A 26,857-nucleotide genomic window follows, 5' to 3' on the forward strand; every position below is an offset into this window, starting at 1 on the left:
GTATCTATAGGCTATTGAGTTGGATGATCAGCCATGATCGTGATGAATGGCGGAGCAGGCTCGAAAGGCCAAAAGGCCTCCTCCTATCTTCTATTTATCTATGTACTTATGATAGCCAACGGCTCACTCACGAGTGCAAACAGCAGGGGGGGCATAGGACATCCCTGCCTAGTCCCACGGTGGAGAGAAAAGTATCTCGAGCTGAAGTTATTTGTGCGGTCACTCGCCCTCCTTATACAATAGCTTTACCCAGTCCACAAATCGTGGACCAATCCGAAACCGCTCCAGAACTGCCATCAAGTACCCCCATTCTACCCGGTCAAACGCTTTCTGGGCTTCCAATGCCACAACCACCTCTGTTTCCTTTCCCTCCGCTGGTGCCATAACCACGTTCAATACCTGCCGGTGCCATAACCACATTCAATACCCTGCTAACGTTTGAAAAGAGCTGCCTTCCTCTCACAAACCCCGTCTGATCTTCACCTATCACCTTCGGGAGGCACTCTTCCAGCCTACCTGCCAGTACCTTCGCGAATACCTTTGCGTCCACGTTTAAAAGTGATTCGGGCCTATACGACCTACACGCCTTATCTTTTTAAGCAAGAGGGAAATCGATGCCTGCCCCAAGGTTTGTGGTAACACCCCCTTCCCTATCGCCTCCTCAAACATCCCTACCATCAGCGGTACCAGCTTATTTTTGAATTTTTAATAATATTCCACTAGAAACCCATCCGGCCCTGCCACCTTCCCCGACTGCATCCCCCCAATCGCATCTTTTAACCCCTGCTCCACTATTGCCCCTTCTCATGTAGTCCTGTCCCCCTTCCCTAACCTCGGGTACTCGAGACCATCTAGAAATTCCTGCATCTCCTGGTCTCCCCCAGGTGGCTCTGACCTGTACAACCTCTCATAGAATTCCTCAAAGACCTTGTTAATCTGATCCGGAGCCACCACCAAATTCCCTGCCCTGTCCCTCACCTAAACAATTTCCCTTGTCACCCACCTCCCTCTGAAGCTGACCCGCTAACATACTTCTCTCCATGCTCGTACACTGCACCCCTTGCTCGCCACAGTTGGCGCACCGCCTGCCTGGTGGATAGTCGGTCAATGCTCGCATGTAGTTCCTTCCTCTTTTCCAACTTCGCTGGGTCCCCATCGTCTGCATAGCTCTCATCTACCTCCAGCATCTCATCTATTACCCTCTGCCGGTCCAACCTCTCCTCTTTGTCCACCCTTACCTTTAACAAGATCACCTCACCCCTCACCACTGCCTTTCGAGCCTCCCAGACAACCACCTTAGACACCTCACCCGTACAGTTGAACCCTACATATTCCTCGATTACTTTTTCAATTTTGTCACAGAATCCTCTGTCCCCCAACAGTCCCACATCTAATTTCCACCTTGGCCTCTGTACCACCCCTTCTCCAGTACCATATCCACCCAATGCGGAGCATGATCTGATATTGCAATTGCCGAGTACTCAGACCCCTTAACCCCAGCCAGCAAAATCTTCCCCACCACAAAAAAAGTAGATCCGGGAGTTTACCTTAAGGCCTGCCGATAAAAACGAGTACTTCCGCTCCCTCGGGTGCAGAAACCTCCAAGGGTTCACCCCTCCCATTTCCACCAACAGCCCAGCCAATGCCTTTGTCATCCCTGACAGGAGCAGCGAGCGCAGCCGTGACCTGTCCAACCTTGGCTCTTGCACCAAGTTCCAGTCCCCCCCGACTATCAGTTTGTGTGTGTCCAAGTCAGGGATGGCCCCAAACACCTTCTTCGCGAATCCCACATTGTCCCAATTGGGACCATATAAACTTACCAGTGCCACTAGCCTCCCCTCCAGCGCCCCTGTCACAATCACATACCTACCCCCCTGATCCGCAACCACCTTCTCCATCTGGAAGCGTACCCTTTTGCAGACCATTACCGCTACCCCTCGAGCCCTTTTGTCAAATCCAGAGTGAAACACCTGACTAACCCAGCCCTTTTTAGGTCTCACCTGGTCCTTCACCCTCAAGTGAGTCTCCTGCAGCATCGCTACATCGACCTTCAAACTTTTAAGATGCGCAAGCACCCTTGACCTCTTGACTGGACCTCCTAATCCCTCCCGTGCCACGTGTCAATCCTAACTGGGCGTCTCCTGCCCCCTCTTCTTGTCCATCATCATCATACCACCAGGCCCTGCCCCATGAACGTGAACCGCCCCTATCCATTGACATCAACCCCCCCCCCCCCGCACACAGAATCCCCCATGCACTTCCTCCCCCTGCACTTCTTCTCGAAAAAACTTCACCCAGTATCGATCCCTTCCCTCCCCCTTGCTCCCCTCGTTGACCCATCGAAACCTGATAACCAGGCTCCAATATCCGCAGTCCTCCTCTCACTTCACCTCCGTTCACTAGCCCCCCCTCCCTCCCGCGCCCCTAAAGCATACTGTCCCCTCCCTCCCAGTCCCAGAAGGAAAAAAAAATATCCAACCCATACAATTCACTAAAATAACATATAACCGTCGCAATAAAGAATGCCAATCAAACCAAACAAAAACTTAAACTCTATAACAATGTGAAGTCAAGTAAGTTGCAATACAGGTCAATGAAAAGAAAGTTATAGCATTTATACATTTTCCAATTCCCCAATCACAGTCTACAATCTCTCTTCACGTTCCACTCGTCACTTCTTTCCCAAGCCTTCTGCCTTCACAAACGCCTCAGCCGCCTCCAGAAATAAAAATCTTTGGTGTTGTCCGTCACCCTCAGCTTCACCCGGTATACCATACCAAATCGGACCCCCTTGTTGTACAGTGTCGCCTTTACTCGGCCGAACACCGCTCGTTTCTTCGCCAACTCCACCGTCAAGTCCTGGTAAATCCGAACTCTAGCACCATTGCACTGCACCACCTGCTTGGCCCAGCTTAACACCTTCTCCTTCATGTGGTATTTATGGAAGCAGATAATTACTGCTCTCGGCGGCTCTTTTACTTTGGGCTTCGGCCTTAACGACTGATGAGCTCGGTCCAACTCATACTGGGAGGGGTTCCCATTTTCCCCCATCAACTCCGCCAGCATCTTAGCGAAGTACTCTGTTGGCCTCGAGCTCACAATTCTCAGATTGTGCCGCCTCGAGCAGTTCTCCAAATTTTTGAGCTTTGCTTGGAGCCCTCTGTTGACCTCCACCACTCTCCGCAGCTCGTCCCCCATCGAGGTGAACTGGTCGCTGTGCTGAGACACGGCCTCCTCCACTTCCTTCATCTTTTCACCTTGTTCTCTCACCTCGGCCGATGACTTTGCCACAGCTACCCTCACCAGGGCAATTGCCTCCTCCACCAATGATTTCAGTGCGACCACCTTCCTCAACGCCTCCATGTGCCTCGCAAACTGCTTTTCCAGCTCCACAGCCATCACCTCGGTCATCTTTTCCACCGTAAATAGTGCGGCCCCACCATGCGGTCCGGCATCCGCCAACTTGTTCGCGGTTTTGCTGGTCCTCTCATTCGACAGCGAACCCGCATTTCCTCCCTGCTTTACAGCTGTGTTTCGCATCCTTCAACAACTTATTATTTTTCTTTTTCTTTCTTTAATCTTTTTTTTTTTTTAATTTCAAAAAAACATACCCGGGACCGGACTTCAGACTTCTTAAAAACACATTTTAAGCAGGAAGCACCCAATGTGCAGCATCCCCACTACATCACATCCTGGATTCAGGCCTGCTGCCTCTACTGTCTCGTGTTCAGTTCGGCTCCACCCCCGCCGCTCCAAATGCCGCACATCCCGGGCTTGAAACCCCAGTTCCGGCCGCCTAACACTCGCGTGGGGCTCCTCGCTGGTTCCTAAACCAGCCCGGGACGGCACCAAAGGCCGATAAAACTGAGGGGGTGGCGGGGCGGGGGGGGAAAGAGTGAAAGAAAACGGGGAAACGCCCGAAAGCGCCAAAAACAGCAACACGGCGGGAGCCTCCTCTCAACATCTATATTTACCGATGTTACTCGAGAATTCCTTTTCTCCTGGGTGGAGGAACCTCCATGGGTCCCCCGCCTCCATCTGCTCCATAAAAGCGCTTAGTTCACAAGCCATGCCAGTCTTTTTACCTGTTCTGGAGTTTGATTGGTCGGCCAGTGGGTCCTGCACGCAGTTAAAGTCGTCCCCCATAATCAGTCAGTGTGTGTCAATGTCGGGGATTTCTGCCATGGTCTTCTTTATGAATTCTGTGTCGTCCCAGTTGGGAATGTACAAATTTACCAGTACGACCAGTGCCCCTTCCAGGGCACCGCTGACCATGACGCACCGTCCCCCTGGGTCCGTAACTGTCTTGGTTTCTGTAAACCTCGTCCTCTTGTTAATTAGTATTGCTACCCCCCCTAGCCTTCATCTTGTAACATGAATGGTACGTTTGTCTCACCCAGCCCTTCCGTACCAGCAGTCGGTCCTTCTCCCTCAGGTGTGTCTCTTGTAAGTAGATTATGTCTGCTTTTAGGCTTCTTAGGTGGGCAAAGACTCTGGATCTTTTCACTGGGCCGTTGAGTCCCCTTGCGTTCCAAGTAACAATCTTGGTGGGGGGTTTCTGACCCCCCCGGTACTGTGGGGTCACCCATATTTACGCGGTGGATGCACCCCTGCACTCTGGGGTTTCTCTTTGTTCGGGGGCTGTCCAAAATGGCCACAGTTGCCGCTCTCACCTTGAGCTTCGGCCCCAGCGCTCCGGGGTTTCCCTTTGTCCAGGGGCACCCAACATAGCCACCAGCTGTGTGTACGGCACATAGATGCGCCCCTGCATTCCGGGGTCTCCCTTCGCCCTGATGCCCTCCCGAGTGGCTGTTTGTGGCGCCATCTTGGTTCCTCACCCTGCTCCATGCTTGCCGAGGCCTTTGTCCATTCTATTTCTCTACCTCAACCTTCTCTTTGCTTCTTTTTTGTTCTGCGCTCCCTTCCCCCGACCTCCCTACCTACCCAGAGTCGCTGTCCCTCTGTCTCCCACTGTGTTCTTCCCCCCCCCTTCTGCCCGCCCCCCCTCCTCTTTGTGCCAGGCACTCCATCTCCCCCGAGAGGCGCGCTGCGGCCCTTCTTTCTTTCTGCCCTACTGTGTTGGCCCTCCTTGCTAGTACGGTAGTTCCCCTCCCAGTACTTGTCCTGCTCTGGCCCTGCTTTACCGTCCTCCTTCCACCACTTGTCTCGCCTTCCTGCCTGCTTATCTCACCCTCGCTCCGCTCCCCTTCATCGCACTGAGGGAAGAGTCAAGCCCAAAAAGGAGGCAGCAGAGTCCCGCGCAAAACAGAAAACAAATGTGTCCAGTTCGTTATCTAATTGTGTCTGTTTGCAGTCCATCCTCCGCACTTCATTCCAATTCTTTTTTTTCCCACCCCTGCAGCTTTCATTGTTGTTGTGGTTGTTCCTCACCCAATTTGTTCGATTTAACAAACTCGTCAGCCTCCGCCGGAGTGTTAAAATACAATTCCTTTCCTTTGAATGTTACCCAGACCTGGACGGGACTAACATCCCAAATCGCACCCCACTTTTGCAGAGTGCTGATTTTGCTCTATTGAACTCGGCCCTCCTTTTTGCCAGGTCTGCCCCAGTGTCTTGGTACACCCTTATCTTCTTCCCTTCCCATGTGCACGATTTTGTCTGAATGGCCCACCTTAGGATTTTTTCCCAGTCCTGGAACTGGTGCAGCTTCACGATAATCGCTCTGGGCTGCTCCTCTGTTTTGGGCCTGGGACAAAGCGACTTTTGCGCTCTGTCCATTTCTGGGGGGTTTGGAAAGCTCTCCCTCCCACTGGCTTACCCAGCATTTGGGCGATGTAGCTCGTTGGGTCCCTGCCCTCTATCCCACTGGCCGACCCACTATTCTGACGTTCTGCCATCTGGACCTGTTTTCCTGGTCCCTCCACTTTCCTTTTTAGGCTCCCCTGGGTCGTTACCAACCTTTTCACCTCGGTTTCCAGAGCTACAATCCTGTCGCTCTGGTCCGAGGCGGCCTTCTCCAACTCCAGGATTGTTTTCTCCAGCGTCTCCACCTTCCATCCCAGGCCTTCGATGGTACGCTGCATTTTGTCTGTCGCCTCCAACATCACCTCCTTCATCATCATGTGGACCCAGTCCGGAGTGCCTCCTTCATGGCATTTAGCTCCTTTTTCAGCACGCTTTTCCATACTTTCCCGGCCATGGAAGCCTCTATTACTGGTTTTAAATCGGTTTGGTGAACTTCCCTGGAGCCCCAAAGACGGAAAAAAAATTCGAAAAAAATGTTCAAAGAAAAAATACTCTCCATGCTCTTTACGCTCTCCGACTTTGAAGTGGTTTCTTTCTTCTCTTAGTATCTGGCCCAACACCTATTCAGCACCTCTGTGCCGTGGGGGGCTTAAACAGACAAAGCTATTTAGAGGTCTTGCATGCATGTTGTTTAGCGCAGGGCTAAATCGCTGGCTTTGAAAGCAGACCAAGGCAGGCCAGAAGCACGGTTCAATTCCCGTACCAGCCTCCCCGAACAGGTGCCGGAATGTGGTGACTAGGGGCTTTTCACAGTAACTTCATTTGAAGCCTACTTGTGACAATAAGCGATTTTCATTTCATTCAAAGTAAAAAAAAAAGGAACAAAATCGCGATCCCCGATGGGAGCTCCTCTATGTGCAGCTCCTCCGCTGAACACACCGGGACCAGTTTCAAATCTTTTTTTCTCCTTTCCTCCCTCAATCTTCTCCCTCCCTCAAAAAAAAATGGAGAAAGGAAAAAGCGGGAACAGAGAACAGCAAAGGGATCAAACTCCGGTGATTTTTTTTACCCCACTCGTAAAGACCCAGAGTTATAGATGGCGGAACCAAGCTCCCGACTCTCACTGTTATTATTGGACAATCCCATGCTTGCTGGTCTTTAATTTTTTTCATGAACCTGTGTCACTATTTTTTGTGATCTGCAACCCCAGGTCCATTTATTCTTCGGCCCCTTTTACACTCCTGTTATCCAGGTAGAATGTGGCTTCCTTATACGTCTGACCAAAATGTATTACCTTGGCCATGTTTATATAGAAACTCATTTCCAATATTTCAGTAAGTAGGGAATGAGGCAACTTTACCTCAATTCTGAAATTATTAATACCCCAGTTCATGGGCTTAGAAAAACTCACTCCACTTTCTCTCGACAAGGCACAACACAGATGAATATTAACACAGAGATTGAGCATTTGGTCCCTCGAGCATGTTTCCCCATTCAATAAGATCATGTCTGAGGATCTACCTCAACACCGTTTTACCACCTGATCCCATGTCCCATATGTAATGATTTGTAGATATATAGACAAGTAAAGGGTTAATTATTACATCTCAGTGCAACACAACCACTAGAGGGCACCATTAGTTCCTATTATAAATACGAGAACTCAGAGGATCTTGGGTAGTTCCAACCAGGAGAGTCTAGACAGCAGAGTGTAAGAGAGATAGATCACAGCATAGTTAAGGCAGCACGTGTAGTTTAAATTAGTTATTACTTTAATATGGATTACTTGATTACTAGTTGTAGTTCTGTGGAGTGTGCAAACTCAATATTAATCAATCGTTAATCAATAAATCAGTTTTGCTGCAAGTTAGAGATTGGTGGTTTATTTATAATCACACCATCACACCATTCTGGATTATGAAGCAAAGAGTAACGATATATTACCAAAGAGTAATATAACATATTCCTGTACTATCTGAAATGTGGCAGTAAAATATAGTCAAACTTCCCAAGTCACTCCACAGATATCACCAGACCATGTCACATAGGGAGACATGAAAACAAAATACTTGGTCAAAGAGGGAGCCTTCAGAGGAGGAGAACCAGGCAGGGCTGTTAATGGAGGAAATTTCAGAGCTTCAGCCCAGATGATTAAAGGGACGGTCACCAATGATGGAGAGATGGAAATCATAGGATGCTTACAAAGCTAGAATTGCAGGAATGCAGATATCTCAGAAGGTTCTAAGGGCATGAAGAGGATTCAGAGATTGTAGTGTTGTAGAGGCTGGAGGAGGTTACAGAGATAGAGAGGGTTGTAGGAGATCACAATAATGGACGGGGGGTCCATTAAAAGATAGAAACATATATAATAAATAATAAGCAGGAAAAGACCCTCCTGTTCATTGAGGCCATCCGACACAATTGTAATCATTGCTTATGGCAATATATAAATTCCTCACCCCACCCAAAACCATGTGATCAAATGTGAGAGGGGATTGAAATCACAGATCAATTAGACTGAATAGTCAAGTCTTAGGGTGGTCGGATTAGGAGCCCATTATAATCAGCCCAGATCCATAGAATCCTTCCAGTGAAGAAGGAGGTCATTCAGCCCATCTAGTCTGCACTGATCCTCCGAAAGAACACTCTACTTAGGCCTACACCCCTGTCCTAGCCATGCGCATTGATCATGGCCAATCGCCCAACCTTCACGTCAATAAACTGTGGGAAGAATCTGGAGCACCAGTAGGAAACCAAAGCAGATACGGGGAGAATGTGCAAACTCCACACAGTCACCCAAGGCTGAAATCAAACCCGGATCCCCGGCGCTGTGAGGCAACAGTGGTAACCACTGTGCCATCCCAGAAATGTGTAAAATTTCACGAATTTACATGTCATCCTTGTGCAGATAAGGTGAATGAAACCGAATTTCAGAAGGTTAAGGGCGGGGAAATGCCATAACCCCACAATTCATGTGATACAAACTGTGCGGCTGTCCAAGGTGGATTTTCAACCTCAGGATTTCTGAATTGGTCAGGCTGGAAGAATCTGAAATGTATCTTCTTGTATGTTTGTCAGTGGAAGCAAACACCAACTTAAATGGCCTTGTGTGTTACGGGTGCACACCATTTTCAAATCAGAATTGTTCAGATGCCAAGATCATGGTGAACTGTATCGGGAAACAAACAAGGTGTCTTCACTCGTCAACTACAGGTAAGCCTTAGATTTGAGTCCATCAATAATGACCAAATGTAACATGCACACAGCATCATTGTACACAGGCACAGCATCAATGTAACACTGTCACAGCGTCAATGTAACACTGACACAGCATTGAGGTAACACCGACACAGCGTCAATATAACACCGACGCAGCGTCACTGTAACACCGACGCAGCGTCACTGTAACACCGACGCAGCGTCAATGTAACACCGACGCAGCGTCACTGTAACACCGACGCAGCGTCACTGTAACACCGACGCAGCGTCAATGTAACACCGACGCAGCGTCAAATGTAACACCGACGCAGCGTCAAATGTAACACCGACGCAGCGTCAAATGTAACACCGACGCAGCGTCAAATGTAACACCGACGCAGCGTCAATGTAACACCGACGCAGCGTCAATGTAACACCGACACAGCGTCAATGTAACACCGACACCGACGCAGCGTCAATGTAACACCGACGCAGCGTCAATGTAACACCGACGCAGCGTCAATGTAACACCGACGCAGCGTCAATGTAACACCGACGCAGCGTCAATGTAACACCGACGCAGCGTCAATGTAACACCGACACAGCGTCAATGTAACACCGACACAGCGTCAATGTAACACCGACACAGCGTCAATGTAACACCGACACAGCGTCAATGTAACACCGACACAGCGTCAATGTAACACCGACACAGCGTCAATGTAACACTAACACTGACACAGCGTCAATGTAACACTAACACTGACACAGCATCAATGTAACACTGACACAGTCAATGTAACACCGACAACAGTGTCAATGTAACACCGACGCAGCGTCAATGTAACACCGACGCAGCGTCAATGTAACACCGACGCAGCGTCAATGTAACACCGACGCAGCGTCAATGTAACACCGACGCAGCGTCACTGTAACACCGACGCAGCGTCACTGTAACACCGACGCAGCGTCAATGTAACACCGACGCAGCGTCAATGTAACACCGACGCAGCGTCAATGTAACACCGACGCAGCGTCAATGTAACACCGACTCAGCGTCAATGTAACACCGACACAGCGTCAATGTAACACCGACACAGCGTCAATGTAACACCGACACAGCGTCAATGTAACACCGACACAGCGTCAATGTAACACCGACACAGCGTCAATGTAACACCGACACAGCGTCAATGTAACACCGACACAGCGTCAATGTAACACCGACACAGCGTCAATGTAACACCGACACAGCGTCAATGTAACACCGACACAGCGTCAATGTAACACCGACACAGCGTCAATGTAACACCGACACAGCGTCAATGTAACACCGACACAGCGTCAATGTAACACCGACACAGCGTCAATGTAACACCGACACAGCGTCAATGTAACACTAACACTGACACAGCGTCAATGTAACACTGACACAGCGTCAATGTAACATCGACACAGCGTCAATGTAACACTGACACAGCGTCAATGTAACACTGACACAGCGTCAATGTAACACTGACACAGCGTCAATGTAACACTGACACAGCGTCAATGTAACACCGACACAGCGTCAATGTAACACCGACACAGCGTCAATGTAACACTGACACAGCGTCAATGTAACACTAACACTGACACAGCGTCAATGTAACACCGACACAGCGTCAATGTAACACCGACACAGCGTCTATGTAACACCGACACAGCGTCTATGTAACACCGACACAGCGTCAATGTAATACGACACAGCGTCAATGTAACACTGACACAGCGTCAATGTAACACTGACACAGCGTCAATGTAACACTGACACAGCGTCAATGTAACACCGACACAGCGTCAATGTAACACCGACACAGCGTCAATGCAACACCGACACAGCGTCAATGCAACACCGACACAGCGTCAATGTAACACCGACACAGCGTCAATGTAACACCGACACAGCGTCAATGTAACACCGACACAGCGTCAATGTAACACCGACACAGCGTCAATGTAACACCGATACAACGTTAATGGAACACTGGCACAGCGTCAATGTAACACCGACACAGCATCAATGTAACACTGACACAGCCCCAATGTAACACCAGTATAACGTCAATGTATTGACAACGTAAGTCAAATGTAGCACTAACCTGACAGCAATATCTCACTAATGTTCCCATTTTTAGGCAAGTTTCAGCAGATTGGCACCATTAAAGGCTGTGCCTCCGAGAGTATCTGCAATAACCCAGATGTGCTAAAGTTCTATGGTCTACAACCAAAGAAAGATTTCTACTGCTGCAACGAGAGTGGTTGTAATCTTGGGGATGGAAGTTCAGGTCTCAGCACAGCACATTCTGTGACCCTCATCCTGCCATTAATTCATCTGATACTGTGTCTGTTTTAAGGAAGGCTCGAAGAAATTAAATCAGAGAAGTGTTATATTTTCATAAAGTTCCTCAGCTCTGAGAGAACCATATTTCTGACAACAATGTGATCCTATTAGCCTCCTTCTGTGTTCTAAGATAATGATTCGCCAGTCGGGATCGGTAACATGACATGAGGGGACTTTCTTCCCTAATTCCAAACTGCATCCCATTTCTGGGCCTCAGTGTTTGGTTTGATTGGAATCCCTCAATGAAATTTCTCTGTACTGAAGCTTTGTGCAGACCTATCCATGCATCAAATTCCTGCCTTGTACTTACTCAAGTTAATAACCCCTCTTTTCCTCTGACACATTTACACAGACACTTCTCGGTGTTCACCATGGTTCAGTTAGTAATGTGCTAAACGGGGTTTGAATTCCACTCCAGTAACCTGAACACAAAATCTAGGCCAACACAACCAGTGAAGTACTGAAGAAGTGCTGCACTATCAGAGGGTCAGTACTGAAGAAGTGCTGCACTGTCAGAGGGTCAGTACTGAGGGAGTGCTGCACTATCAGAGGGTCAGTACTGAGGGAGTGCTGCACTGTCAGAGGGTCAGTACTAAGGGAACATTGCAACGTCAGAGGTTCTATCTTGCAGCTGAAATGTTAAACCTGTGCCCTCTTTTCTCTCAGATGGACATAAAAAAATTCTACAGCTACTGTTTTAAAGGTGAATATGGAAATTTTCCATGTTGTCTGGGCCAATATTCATTCCTCAACCAATAACACAGAAGCAGATTCTCTGGTCATAATCTCATCTGTTTCTGGGCTTTGGGTCTCAGTGTAGTTTAGTCTCTAGATTTGCTCCAGACACAGATTGATGAAGTGAAAATATCAAACTACATTGTAAGGGATTGAGGCTTGGAACTGGAGCGGGGTGTCTTTATTCAATCAGCAGACGCCAACACACTGTACGTGAGTTGTGTTAATCATTCCCATTGCAGATCGTCTGGAGATTGTAAACTGAAATAATCCCATACTATAATGTGTAAATTTGATGTAGTTATTGGATATTAATCACAATGGTAATAAGTAAACTTTGCTGTACTCTGTAATTATATACGCTGCAATAAATTGTCAATTTTCAATACTGCACACTGGATCATGCTAATAAAGTTTTCATTTAAAATGTTTTGAAGATAATTTACTACATTTCTCATAGAGATTCTCTCAGAAAAACATTGAAAGCACAAACAATTTACAGCAGAGAAGGGAGTCTTTATTCACATTGTGGCCATGCTGGACAGAAAAGGAGCTGTACAAACTATTCCCACTAACAGGCGCTTGTTTCACAGTCCTGGAGGTGACAGTTATGGAGAGAGAGAGAGAGACATCAGCAGAGGGAGACAGAGAGAGTGTAACAGAATATAGTGATAGAGAGAGACATTAGCAGAGGATGACAGAGTGTAACAGTGTGTAGTGAAAGAGAGAGAGAGAGACATCAGCAGAGGAAGATAGAGTGTAACAGAATATGGTAATATGAGAGAGAGAGACATCAGCAGAGGATGATAGAGGGAGTGTAACAGAATAAAGAGAGAGAGAAATCAGCAGAGAGATGAAAAGAGTTTAACAGAATATGATAACAGAGAGAGAGAGACACCATCAGAGGGGGCTAGAGAGTGTAAATCAGTGATCGGCAACTGATGTTAGTGAGTGGACCACATTTTCTTTTTTTTTAAATATCTTTATTCAAATTTTCAACAGATTTTCAACAACACCCACCCCCCCCCCCCCAGAAAAAAGAAACAAGAACATAAGAACACCACCCGCAAGAATTATACATCGAGTTTCCCCAAACTACAATAACCCCCCCATATAATAAAAACACAAATAGGGAAACACCCCTACCCTAACGCCACCCCAGAAGAACCCCCCCCCCCCCCCCCCCCGTGTTGCTGCTGCTGCTGACCTCCTCCTAACGCTCCACGAGAAAATCGAGGAACGGTTGCCACCGCCTGAAGAACCCTTGCACAGACCCTCGCAAGGCCAACTTCATCCTCTCCAGCTTGATGAACACTGCCATGTCATTAATCCAGGCTTCCATGCTGGGGGCTTCGCATCCTTCCACAGTAACAAAATCCTCCGCCAGGCTACCAGGGACGCAAAGGCCAGAATACCGGCCTCTTTCGTCTCATGCACACCTGGCCCGTCCGATACACCAAATAATGCCAACCCCCAGCTCGGCTTGTCCCGGGCGTTCACCACCTTGGACATAGTCCTCGCAAAGCCCCTCCAAAACCCATCCAGCGCCGGGCACGTCCAGAACATATGGCCGTGATTTGCTGGGCTCCCCGAGCACCCCACACATCACTCCTCCACCCCAAAGAACCTACTCAACATCGCCCCTGTCATATGCACTCTGTGAGTAACCTTGAACTGTAATAGGCTGAGCCTGGCGCAAGAGGAGGAAGAATTAACCCTACTCAGGGCATCAGCTATCTCCTACCCGAGCTCCTTCTCCCATTTGCCCTTTAGCTCCTCCACCGAGGTCTCCTCCTCTTCTTGCAGCTCCTGGTAAATCGCCGAGACCGTGCCTTCTCCAACCGATACCCCAGAGATCACCCGGTCCTGAATCCTGCGTGCTGGAAGCAGCGGGAATTCCCTCACCTGCCGTTTCACAAACGCCCTCCCTGCATATACCTAAAAGCGTTTCCCGGGGGTAGCCCAAATTTTTCCTCCAGTGCCCCTAGGCTCGCAAACGTCCCATCAATGAACAGGACCCAATTCTTTTAATCCGCGCCCGATGCCAGCTCAGAAACCCCCCATCCATCCTTCCCGGGAAGAACTGATGGTTCTCCCGAATCGGGGATCAAACCGAGGCCCCCACCTCACCCCTGTGTCGCCTCCACTGCCCCCAAATCTTCAGAGTCGCCGCCACCACCAGAGTCATGGTGTACCTTGTTGGCGGGAGCGGCAACGGTGCCATCACCAGTGCCCTCAGACTTGTGCCCACACAGGACGCCATCTCTAGCCTCTTCCACGCCACCCCCTCCCCTTCCATTACCCACTTAAGGATCATCGCCACATTGGCTGCCCAGTAGTAGCCACATAGATTCGGCAACGCCAGCCCTCCTCTGTCCCTGCTACGCTCCAGGAAAACCCTTTTTACCCTCGGGGTCTTATTTGCCCACACGAATCCCATGATGCTCCTGCTTACCCGTTTAAAAAAAGCCTTAGGGATCAGAATGGGAAGGCACTGGAACACAAAGAGAAACCTCGGAAGGACCGTCATTTTTACCAACTGCACACTACCCGCCAGTGAGAGTGGCAGCATATCCCATCTTTTAAAATCCTCCACCATCTGCTCCACCAACCGCGTCAAGTTGAGCTTATGAAGGGCCCCCCCAACTCCTAGCTACCTGGATCCCCAGGTACCGAAAGCTCCTTTCCGCCCTCTTCAGCAGAAGCTCGTCTATCCCCCTTCCCTGGTCTCCTGGGTGCATCACAAAGAGCTTACTCTTCCCCACGTTAAGTTTATACCCCGAAAAGTCCCCAAACTCCCTAAGGATCCGCATGACCTCCGCCATCCCCTCCAATGGGTCCGCAACATACAATAACAGGTCATCGGCATACAGCGACACCCGGTGTTCCTCTCCCCTCCCGAAACAATCCCCTCCAGTTCCTGGACTCCCTCAATGCCATGGCCAGCGGCTCAATTGCCAGTGCAAACAACAACGGAGACAGCTGAAAGTACTCTGACCTCCGCAGGTTCGTAGCCACACTCGCCACCGGGGAGTTATATAGTAGCCTAACCCAACTGATGAACCCCTCCCCGAACCGAAACCTCCGCAGCACCTCCCAAAGATACTCCCACTCCAACCTATCGATGGCCTTCTCCGCGTCCAAAGCCGCCACTACCTCCGCTTCCCCTTCCACCGAAGGCATCATAATTACATTAAGGAGCCTCCGCACATTGGTGTTCAGCTGCCTACCCTTCACAAATCCCGTCTGATCCTCATGAATCACCCCCGGGACACAGTCCTCAATTCTCGTGGCCAGAACCTTTGCGTCGACATTGAGGGGCGAGATCGGCCTGTACGATCCACACTGCAATGGGTTCTTGTCGCGCTTCAAGATCAAAGAGATCAGCGCCTTGGACATTGTTGGGGGCAAGGTCCCCCCCTCCCTCGCCTCATTGAATGTCCTCACTAGCAGCGGGCCCAGCAGGTCCACGTACTTCCTATAAAATTCTACCGGGAACCCATCCGGCCCCGGGGCCTTCCCTGCCTGCATGCTCCCTAGTCCCTTAACCAGCTCCTCCCCAATCGGTGCCCCCAGCCCAACCACCTGCTCCTCCTCCACCCTCGGGAACCTCAGCCGATCTAGAAATTGGCGCATCCCCCCCACCCCCACCCCCGTCGGGGGCTCAGACCTATACAGCTCCTCATAGAAGTCTCTGAATTCCTCATTTATTCCCACCACACTCCGCACCGTGTTCCACCCTTTATCCCTATCTCCCTTGCTGCCTCCCTCTTCCGAAGCTGATGTGCCAGCATCTGACTCGCCTTCTCCCCATACTCATTCGTCGCCCCTTGCGCTTTCCCAGTAGTCAGCAAGTCGAATTCCATCTGGAGGTTCCGTCGCTCCCTAAGTAATCCCTCCTCGGGGGCCTCTGCAGAGCTCCTGTCCACCCTTAATATATCCCCCACCAGTCTCTCCCTCTCTCTTTTCCCTATGGGCCCGAATGGAGATTAGCTCTCCCCTGACCACTGCCTCGCAGACTACCCCCACCTGTACCTCCCCATTGTCATTGGCCTCTAAGTATCTTTCGATACACCCCCGAATCCGCTCGCACACCTCCTCATCCGCCAACAGTCCCACATCGAGGCGCCACAGCGGGCGCTGGCCCCTCTCCTCCCCCAGCTCCAGCTCCACCCAATGCAGGGCATGATCTGAAATGGCTATGGCCAAATATTCCGTGCCCTCCACTCTTGGGATTAGCGCCCTACTCATGATGAACAAAATCTATCCGGGAGTAGGCTTTATGGATGTGGGAAAAAAAGGAAAATTCCCTGGCCACCGGCCTGGCGAACCTCCATGGATCCACTCCCCCCAGCTGCTCCATAAACCCCCTAAGCACATTGGCCACAGCCGGCCTCTTACCCGTCCTTTACCTAGACCGGTCCAGTGCTGGGTCCAGCACCGTGTTGAAGTCCCCTCCCATTATCAGGCTCCCTGCCTCCCAATTCGGGGCATATACAGTCATCAATACCACCCGCACCCCCTGCAACCTACAACTCACCATCACGTGTGCCCCCCTGCCGACTAGCCATCTCCCTTTCTAAGCCAGCCACGTGCACGCGCCTCCCGCACCCTCCATTCCCCCAGGCGGCGGACCCCCGCCCCGACTCCCTCTCCAAACTCCAGCTCCCCTTTGGCAAATGCAGCAGCATCCCAGTTCCCCCACCAACCCCTCCCTCCCCCCATCTCCGCCCACCCCAGCTAGATCCATCTCTAGCCGTTTTGCTCCCCCCATGGCACTCCCGTAAGTCAGCTGACTCCTGCTGACCCCGGCCTCTCCCGCCACTACATCGACCCCCAGTGTGAGAATCCCTCCACCTCCCCCTGGCAATCAGTGTGTGCTCCTCTCCAGCACCGTCCTTCCCCCCCAGCCCCGCCCCCTTCCTTCCCTAGCACTGGAAAAAGCCTGTGCTTTCCATGCAAGCCGGCCCCGCCCCCCTCTGGCGCAGCTCCTTTTTGCGGCATTGTCTCAACTCCCCATCCCCGGGCCTCCAACCCCCCCATCCCCCCGTGGGGCCCTGTCCTTCCAACACCGACGCACACATCACACAGCCCCCACATCGAACCATTTCGCCCAACCCCACCCAGCACCAAAGAAAACAGAATAGAACATCCCCCAAAACACAGTAACCCCCCTAGGCACCCCCTCCCATCAAACCCTCAGTGCGAGTCCAACGTTTCAGTTTGGATAAAGGTCCACGCCTCCTCCGGCGTCTCGAAGTAGTGGTGCCAATCCTGAAATGTGACCCACAATTGCGCTGGCTGCAGCATCCCGAACTTCACCCCCTTCCAATGTAGAACCGCCTTAGCCCGGTTGAAGCCGGCCCTCTTCTTGGCCACCTCCACGCTCCAGTCCTGGTATATTCGGATCTCGGTGTTTGCCCACCTGCTGCTCCATTCTTTATTGGCCCATCTCGGGACACATTCCCTGTCCACAAAGCAGTGGAACGGCACCATTACCATCCTTGGCGGCTCGTTGGCCTTGGGCCTCCTCGCCAGGACTCGATGAGCCCCGTCCAGCTCCAGGGGCCTCGGGAAAGCTCCCACGCCCATCAGCGCGTCGAGCATCGTGATCACATATGCCCCAGCATCAGACCCCTCCACTCCCTCCGGGAGACCCAGAATCCGGAGATTCTTCCTCCTCGACCAATTCTCCATGTCCTCAAATTTTTCTTGCCACTTCTTGTGCAGCGCCTCGTGCGCCTCCACCTTCACCGCCAGGCCCAGGATCTCATCCTCGTTCTCCGAGGCTTTTTGCCGCACCTCCCGGATCGCCACCCCTTGGGCCTTCTGGGTCTCCACCAGCTTGTCGATCGACACCTTCATCGGCTCTAGCAGTTCTGCCTTCAGCTCTGCAAAGCAGCGTTTGAGGAGCTCCTGCTGCTCTTGTGACCATAGCACCCACGCAGCTTGGTCTCCACCTGCCGCCATCTTGCTTCTCCTCCCTCGCACTTTTCGCTCTACTAAAATCACTTTCTTGACTGCTGCACTCCTGGTCCAATCCGTACAGTGCCGGGGGATCCGTACTGTCACCCTCCCACGCTGGGAACCGTCGAACAATTGCCGTTGGGGCCCCTCAAAAGAGCCCAAAAGTCTGTTTCTGGCGGAAGCTGCCGAACGTGCGACTTAGCCCAGCGTAGCCGCACCCGGAAGTCCACATTTTCATAGTAACTTCATTGCAGTGTTATTTGCAGTGTTAATATAAGCCTACTTGTGACACTAATAAAGATTATTATTATTATTATGATTGGCCCTTCTTCATCTTATTGGGTCACAAGATTGAAATCGGACTTGTTGACGAACCAAGACCCAGGAATAAGATTGGATACATCAAATACACTTTTTGAGTATTTCATGACAGGTTATAGAAAATGCTGAATCATTTATATATCAGTAGAAATTTTATCAATTTCAAATGGTAAAAAGAAAATAAATATTTACACTTCAGAGGCAGAGGGAGCACATGGCTGTTACAGTAAATGTTGTGTGCAATCAGCATGCACCTCACATCACTGGGCCTTTTAGGAACAAAATCTACGTGGATGGAAACCAGAGGAAATGTGACAACTCTGTGCATGGGGAGTGGTCAATAAAATGTCTTGCGATCACACTCAGAACGCTGGTGGGCCGCGTGGGCTATGGGCGGTAGGTTTCCCATGACTGATGGAAAAGAATATAGTGATTGTGAGAGGTGTTCATATGATCTAATCCTGTTTGTGAAGCGAAACCAAGACGCAAAGTGTTTTTTTAATTGATACTTTATTGACTTGTTGAGGCTGGACCTCAGGGTCCACATGTATTTTAGCCACAGCTCCCTTAGTTTCACCCAGGCCTTCTGTAGCCATCTGGGATGGCCACTTTCAGTACACAAAATGGACACTCGCAAAGCCTATAGGGAAAAATGGACAATACAAAGCAACAAGCAGGCACCGAGCCTGAATGTATATTTGGAAGTCAGTCTGCAGACGGAATCGAAACTCTGGGTCGATTTACATATTGATGGCCCATCTCCGGGAAACAAAGAACGAGTGCTCAGGTGGCCGATACTGTCCCAGACAGTCCGGCGCCACTACCCCAACCAGAAGACACAAACAAAGCAAAGCCAACGGCCACCTAGGACACGACCAGCCATCAAGGCACCCACCCCTTTATTGGCTGAGATCGATGACAATGATGAAGAAGCAGCCCAATTAATTGGGATCAAGTTTAAGGCCCGCTTAAAAGCGCGCAAAGCCCCTCCAAGTATAAGAAGGAACCCCCACCAAAGGTTCAGCCTCTTGGATTCGGCTCTCAAGCAGAGAGACCCTTCCACCAGCATCACCAGAAGCAAGTAAGTTCAAGGTCAACGCTCGCTACCAGACGGACGACCGTAGCTGTACTCCTGTTACCTCTTCAAAAGCAACAGCCTCAGATCCGAACAACGGCCATTGTTCCTCTGACCTAAGTGGGCACCCGAAGTTAAGTATAGGTGTTAGTGATAGATATAGTTTAGCTTGTAGTATTATTGTGCATGTGCAAATCATACTGTGTGTAAATAAAGTAGTATTGACTTTGAAATAACTAACTGGTGTATTGGCTCTTTGATCGGTATTCGGGTTGAATCTTGTGGCGGTATCGAGAGATACCTGGCGATTCTGAAAGTATACTCATTATTAGGATTAAGAAAGGCGATCTTATTGACCGCCATATTTATAGCTAGTAAACAGAGCAACACTTCCTGAAAAACTTCAGGGTACATTCCCAATAATTTGTAAAGTCCTGTTGTCAGTCCAAACAAAGGCGTTGTAGCCAGTCACAGCCCAGCAGACCCGGTCCAGAGCCCTTCACTATAATCAATAGCAATCTAACAGATTTCTGCCCGTAAGCCACCAGGGTCATCATCGTGCCCCCTATGGCTAGGGCTTCCCCTATGTAGGCTGCTCGTCTTGGCATGGTGTCCCATAAACTCAGCCATTGCACTCCAGTCCTAATCCTCTCGAACGTCTGTCTCTCAATGACAGAAACTGCAGCCCCATGTCCAACTCCATCTCTAGTGGGAGACCGTCCATCTGGTCGGTATCCGAATGGGACATGGTGACGCAGTTCAATTGCATACACATTTCATCATCAGGTAGGTCCAAGTGAACTCCTGACTTGTGCCTCGTAGATGGTGGACAGACTTTTTAAATATAAATTTAGAGTATGCAATTAACTTTCTCCAATTAAGGGGCAATTTAGTGTGACCAATCCACCTACCCTGCACATCTTTGGGTTGTAGGGGTGAAACCCACGCAGACACGGGGAGAATGGGCAAACTCCACATGGCCACCCACGGCCAGGATCGAACCCGGGACCTCAGCGCCATAGGCAGCAATGCTAACCACTGAGCCACAGTGCCACCCTAATGCTGTACTGGTTGTGGGGGGGTAAGGAGGGGAGTTAAGATTCTTAGCCTTTGACCTGCCCTGGTAGCCACAATATCAATATGGCTAGTTCAGTTTCTCATAAATGGTACCCCACAGGATGTTGATTGTGGGGATTCTGTGATGGTAATACCATTGAATGTCAAGGAGCGATGGTTAGATCCTCTCTTGTAGGAGATGGTCATTGCCAGGCACCTGTGTGGCACGAATGTAACTTGCCACTTGTCAGCCCAAGCCTGGATATTGTCCAGGTCTTGCTGCATTTGGAAATGGAATGCTTCACTATCTGAGGAGTCGCGGATGGTGCTGAACATTGTGCAGTCTTCCGCAAATATTCCCACTTCTGACCTATGATGGAAGGTCATTGTTGAAGCAGCTGAAGGTGGTTGGGCCGCAGACACTAGGAGGTGATGTGCTGTAAGATGATTTGGGCAGTATAGATCCTCCCTCGGTGAATCCGATAGGTGCCGGAGTGTGGCGACTAGGGGCTTTTTACAGTAGCTACATTGCAGTGGTAATGTAAGTCTACTTGTGACAATAAAGATTATTATGATAATTACAAATATATGAATAAAGTAAGGATGGAGGATGAATCAGCCACTGGGATGTTGAGGTTGTGTCAATCAGGAAAGAAAGATGCCAGAATTCAGAAATTGCAACTATCACAGAAGGCTGAACTGGCTGGGGCTGTTTTCTGTAGAAAAGAGAAGGCTGAGGAAGTCCTAGACTATGAAGGGGTTTGGCAAGATAAACCTAGGGAAGGTGTTTCCATTTATGAGCAAGATCAGAACTTGGTGGTCATAAAATAAGAGTCATTCATGAAACCAATAGGGAATTCAGGAGAAACATCCTCACCCAGAGAGTGGTGGGAATGTGGAACTCATTCCCACAGGGAGTGGTTGAGGTGAATAGTACACATACGGTTAAGAAGCTGGATAAACACAGAAGGGAGAATAATAGGAGATGCTGATGGTTGAGATGAGAAAGAGTGGGTGAATGATCAAGTGGAGGCATCAAAGCACCCAAAAGAAAAAACAAGTAAAACTTGGGAAAGTACCAGTACTGTTTCAAATTGGAGTTCCATTTCAAGCTTTATAAGACCAGTTCAAACCAGTACCATTAATTTCCTAAGTTTTACTGATTTTCCTTCTGGGCCAGCAGGCACTAGGTCGACTGGATGGCCGGTTTTAAGGTTGCAAATACTATGCAGCACAGGAACTCACCAAGGCTCCTTAGACAGCACCTTCCAAACCTACAAACACTACCAATCAGAAGGGTAAGGGCAGTAAACACATGGTACCCTCATAGCCACTCATTTTTAAGAGTCACAGCTGATGTTAAACAGCTCTCTTACATTAGGTGAACTTGCTTCTGGTACACGGTTTTTCCTTTCGACCTTCTGTTTAGGGGCTGTTTAGCACAGGGCTAAATCGCTGACTTTGAAAACAGACCAAGGCAGGCCAGCAAGCACGGTTCAATTCCCGTAACAGCCTCCCCAAACAGGTGCCGGAATGTGGCGACTAGGGGCTTTTCACAGTAACTTCATTTGAAGCCTACTTGTGACAATAAGCGATTTTCATTTCATTTCATATCTGAACTAACCTGCTCAGAAGTCCCTCTTAATCATCTATGTTACATGAGCTCACCTTTTTGAATGTAGATGTGAAATTCAACCCCATCTTTGCTTTTTAACTTTTACAATCTCTGCTTTAACTTTTGTCACTCCATCACTGTGTTACCAACTTGCCTTTGGTAAACCTTTGTTCACAGTGGTGCTAATCTAATCAGCATTTCAGAAGACCCAATTCCATCCATTTGGACAAACTGTATTTACCCAGTTTCCATTTTAAAAGTAACTTGTTTCTCCTTTAAACAAACAACGACCAGAACACATACCCAATTATTGGATTGCTTATCTTTCCAATTTTATCACAATGTCCCAACACTCACCATCCTGACTTGGAATATATCACTGTTCCTTCACTGCTACTGGGTCAAATTTGTGGAACTCCGTCCCTAACAGCACGGTGGATGTAACTACACCACATAGACTCCGGTGGTTCGAGAAGGCAGCTAATCATTACCTTCTCAAGATAAATTGGGGATGTTCCATAAATGCTGGCCTATCCAGTGAAGGCCACTTGCCATGAATGAACAGAAACAATGCGAAGCCTATCATGGTCGAATGTCGCTTTGCAGAGAGGTGGGGCTGTCGAGGATACTCCCTATTCACCACACGTGGATGCAGGTCGGGACCACCCGGGACCACCCACCCCCCCCCCCCCCCTAAATCTGCCTGCAGCCGACTCTGGGCTAAGCCCCCCCCCCCCTTAGACAATGTTTGGAAAGTGGGCGGGTCCGGACTGCCGAGTTGGCTGTTCCCGCGCGTGTATCCATTCATGGCGGGCAGTGACGTCAAAAAGGCGCGGCGGAAGGAGCAGGAGGAGCGCCAGAGGCTGAAACAGAAAGAGGGAGAATTGGGAAGTGGGGTGAATATGTGCGAGGTGACAGCAGCAAATTTCCAACTGTTATATCCTCAAATCAAGGAGGAGATTGCAAAGTGTGACTTTGTAGGTGAGGACCCTGCAAATATTTGGGGAGAGAAGAGAATTAATTCCCCAGCGAGTTGTTGGCTGATTTTAATTAAGCACAAAGCATGTCTGCAACAATTTCAAACACAATTGTTGTTCTCTCGGTTGCTTGTTATGTGAGTCCACATCTGCTTCTGGTCAACCCGACAGGACTTACAAATTTGCGTTCAATGCTGAACAGAACGAAAGGCTATCTCTCTGTTAGGATCCAGTAAATCCAGCTTTAAACTTGTGTAACAGGCAGTGTCCAGCCAGAAATGGCAGACGTTTCAGGCACCTGAGCAAGTTGGTCAATAAAGCCTTATTTTATTCCCAGACCACAAGTGTGGAGAGAAAGCTACACAGCTTTAGAAGTCCCGATTCTGATTGGGAGTCGAGAATGCTGAGCTGAGAAGGCTGAGCTGCCACTTGGAATTCAAGTTTGGTTTCTTTCCCCTCAGGAGATGCAAGTAAGGAGCTCTGGCAGTGTAACAGTCCTTCAGTACCAACCCTCTGACAGTGCAGCACTCCCTCAGTACTGACCCTCTCTGAGAGCAAGTCTCCCTCAGTACTGACCCTCTGACAGAGCAAATCTCCCTCAGTACTGACTGACAGAGCAAACCTCCCTCAGTACTGACCCTCTGACAGTGCAGCACTCCCTCAGAACTGACCCTCTGACAGCAAATCTCCCTCCGTACTGACTGACAGAGCAAATCTCCCTCAGTACTGACCCTCTGACAGAGCAAGTCTCCCTCAGTACTGACCCTCTGACAGTGCAGCACTCCCTCAGTACTGGCTCTCTGACAAAGCAAGTCTCCCTCAGTACTGACCCTCTGACAGAGCAAGTCTCCCTCAGTACTGACCCTCTGACAGTGCAAGTCTCCCTCAGTACTGACCCTCTGACAGTGCAAAACTCCCTCAGTTCTCTCCCTCAGTGCAGTGTTTCCTCGTGCTGCATTATTGTGAGGTGGCAGCAGCATTGCATAATGGATGTGGGATATCTCACTGCTCAACAGTTTAATCATGATGTGGGAGATGCCCCCAGTCCAACAGTTTAATGACCAGGATAGAATGTGAAATCAGTCGTTGAATGTCCAGCTTTTCATCATTTGATTATGTGCTGACTTTCTCTGACGAAAGCTGTTGGGTTTGTTGAAACCTTACAGAAAGAGATGTTTATCTGATGTTATCTAACTGTGGAATGTGTGTGGTTTACATCTAGCAATCGACACTGAACTGACAGGTTTGCATACCAACAGCTCCCCCGCTGGACAGCTGAGGTAAGGTGTCCTCTAGTAGTTCAAGACAACGAACCTGTCGAGACTTCGGGAGGTTGGGATTATTCTGCTGTAATGTAGGGATTGTGGCAGCCATTTTGCAGACAGTTAGCTCTCTCAAACAGCAATGCGATCGTCATCCAGATGATCTGTTTTAGTGATGATGCCTGAGGGATAAATATTGACCTCGAGAACACCAATGAGAACTTGCCTTCTTCAATTTCTTTTTTTAAATAAATTTAAAGTGCCTAATTAATTTTTCCAATTAAGGGGAAAATTAGCGTGGCCAATCCACCTACTCTGCATCTTTGGGCTGTGGGGGCGAAACTCACGCAAACACTGGGAGAATGTGCAAATTCCACACGGACAGTGACCCGGGGTCGGGATCGAACCTGGGACCTTGGTGCCGTGAGACAGCAGTGCTGACCACCTTAATTTTCTTTTTTTTAAAAATATATTTATTAACGTTTTTTAACACAATTTTTCTCCCTTACAAACAATAACAACCCCCCCCCCGTAACAAAAAAAAATGAGAAATCGCGCAGAGCAAGATATGTACATGGCAAAATGATCTATTTACACAGCTTTGTACACTGGCCCTCACCCGTACGTGCCAGTTTCCCCAACCCTTCATGTTATCTCTTGCTCATCCACCCTCCCAGGCAGTCCCCCCTCCTTCCCCCCCCCCCCCTCCCAGGAAGTTTCCCCCCCCCGCCCCCAAGGACCGACCTTCCTCTAACGCTCCACGAGATAGACTAGGAACGGTTGCCACCGCCTGTAGAACCCCTGCGCAGACCCTCTCAAGGCAAACTTAATCCTCTCCAACTTTATGAACCCAGCCATATCATTTATCCAGGCTGGAGGGCTTCGCCTCCTTCCACATTAGCAAGATCCTTCGCCGGGCTACTAGGGACGCAAAGGCCAGAATGCCGGCCTCTTTCGCCTCCTGCACTCCCGGTTCGTCCACTACAAATATTGCGAGCCCCCAGCTTGGCTTGACCCAGACTTTCACCACCTGAGATATTGCTCCCGCCACTCCTCTCCAGAACCCCTCCAGTGCCGGGCATGACCAAAACATATGGACATGGTTCGCCGGGCTCCCTGAGCACCTTCCACATCTGTCCTCCACCCCAAAGAACCTACTCAACCTCGACCCCGTCAAGTGCGCTCTGTGGCCCACCTTAAATTGTATCAGGTTCAGCCTGGCACACGCGGAGGAGGAATTAACCCTACCTAGGGCATCAGCCCACAGACCTTACTCGATCTCCTCCCCCAGCTTCTCCTCCCATTTACCCTTCAACTCTTCTACCAGCGCTTCCCCCTCTTCTTTCAACTCCTGGTGTATTTCTGACACCTTGCCCTCCCCGACCCATACACCCGAGATCACCCTATCTTGAACTTCTTGTGCCGGGAGCCACGGGAATTCCCTCACCTGTCGCCTCACAAAAGCCCTCACCTGCATATATCTAAAGGCATTTCCCGGGGGTAACTCGAACTTCTCCTCCAGTGCCCCTAGGCTCGCAAACGTCCCATCGATGAACAGGTCCCCCATTCTTCCAATCCCCGCCCGATGCCAGCTCTGGAACCCCCCGTCCATCTTCCCCGGGACAAACCAGTGGTTACCCCTGATCGGGGACCACACCGATGCTCCCATTGCACCCCGGTGCCGTCTCCACTGGCCCCAGATACATAGCGTTGCCACCACCACCGGGCTCGTGGTATACTTTGTCGGCGAGAGCGGCAGCGGTGCCATCACCAACGCCCCCAGACTCGTTCCTTTACAGGACGCCATCTCCATCCTCTTCCATGCCGCCCCCTCTCCCTCCATAACCCACTTGCGGATCATCGCCACATTTGCTGCCCAGTAGTATCTCCCCAGGTTTGGCAGCGCCAACCCTCCTCGGTCCCTACTGCGTTCCAGGAACCCTCTCCTTACTCTCGGGGTCTTATTCGCCCACACAAACCCCATAATACTCCTGCCTACTCTCTTAAAAAAGGCCTCAGTGATCACGATGGGAAGGCACTGAAACACAAACAGAAACCTCGGAAGGACCACCATTTTGACCGACTGCACTCTACCCGCCAGCGAGAGCGGTAACATGTCCCATCTTTTGAAATCCTCCTCCATTTGCTCCACCAACCTCGTCAGATTCAGTTTATGTAGGGTCCCCCAACTCCTGGCTATCTGGATCCCCAGATACCGAAAGCTCCCCTCCGCCCTCCTCAGAGGTAGGTCCCCTATCCCTCTTTCTTGGTCCCCCGCCTGTAATACAAAGAGCTCACTCTTCCCTACATTGAGCTTATAGCCCGAAAACTCCCCAAACTCCCTTGGAGTCTGCATGACCTCCACCATCCCCTCCATTGGATCCGCCACGTACGGCAACAGGTCATCCGCATATAGCGACACCCGATGCTCTTCTCCCCCTCGGACCACCCCCCTCCATTTATTAGACTCCCTCAATGACATGGCCAATGGTTTGATCGCCAATGCGAACAACAGGGGGGACAGGGGGCACCCCTGCCTCGTCCCTCGGTACAGTTGAAAGT

General features: G+C 50.0%; 2 protein-coding genes across 2 annotated transcripts in view; both read left to right on the top strand.

The window, feature by feature from the left end:
- The window catches only part of LOC140387088 (urokinase plasminogen activator surface receptor-like), a 33,580-nt gene extending 21,127 nt beyond the window's left edge, over positions 1-12,453 (top strand). The window contains exons 6-7 of the mRNA XM_072470097.1: positions 8,785-8,919; positions 11,082-12,453. Of these exons, the coding sequence (XP_072326198.1) occupies positions 8,785-8,919; positions 11,082-11,299 (353 nt within the window). The 3' untranslated portion in view covers positions 11,300-12,453. The remainder of the gene's footprint in view (positions 1-8,784; positions 8,920-11,081) is intronic.
- Positions 12,454-22,862: 10,409 nt separating this feature from the next.
- LOC140387090 (poly(A)-specific ribonuclease PNLDC1-like) overlaps positions 22,863-26,857 on the top strand; it is a 57,725-nt gene continuing 53,730 nt past the window's right edge. The window contains exons 1-2 of the mRNA XM_072470098.1: positions 22,863-23,037; positions 24,256-24,313. Coding sequence (XP_072326199.1) covers positions 22,863-23,037; positions 24,256-24,313 — 233 coding nt within the window. The remainder of the gene's footprint in view (positions 23,038-24,255; positions 24,314-26,857) is intronic.

This window comes from Scyliorhinus torazame, chromosome 12 (assembly GCF_047496885.1).
Source record: "Scyliorhinus torazame isolate Kashiwa2021f chromosome 12, sScyTor2.1, whole genome shotgun sequence".
Classification (NCBI taxonomy): Eukaryota; Metazoa; Chordata; class Chondrichthyes; order Carcharhiniformes; family Scyliorhinidae; genus Scyliorhinus; species Scyliorhinus torazame.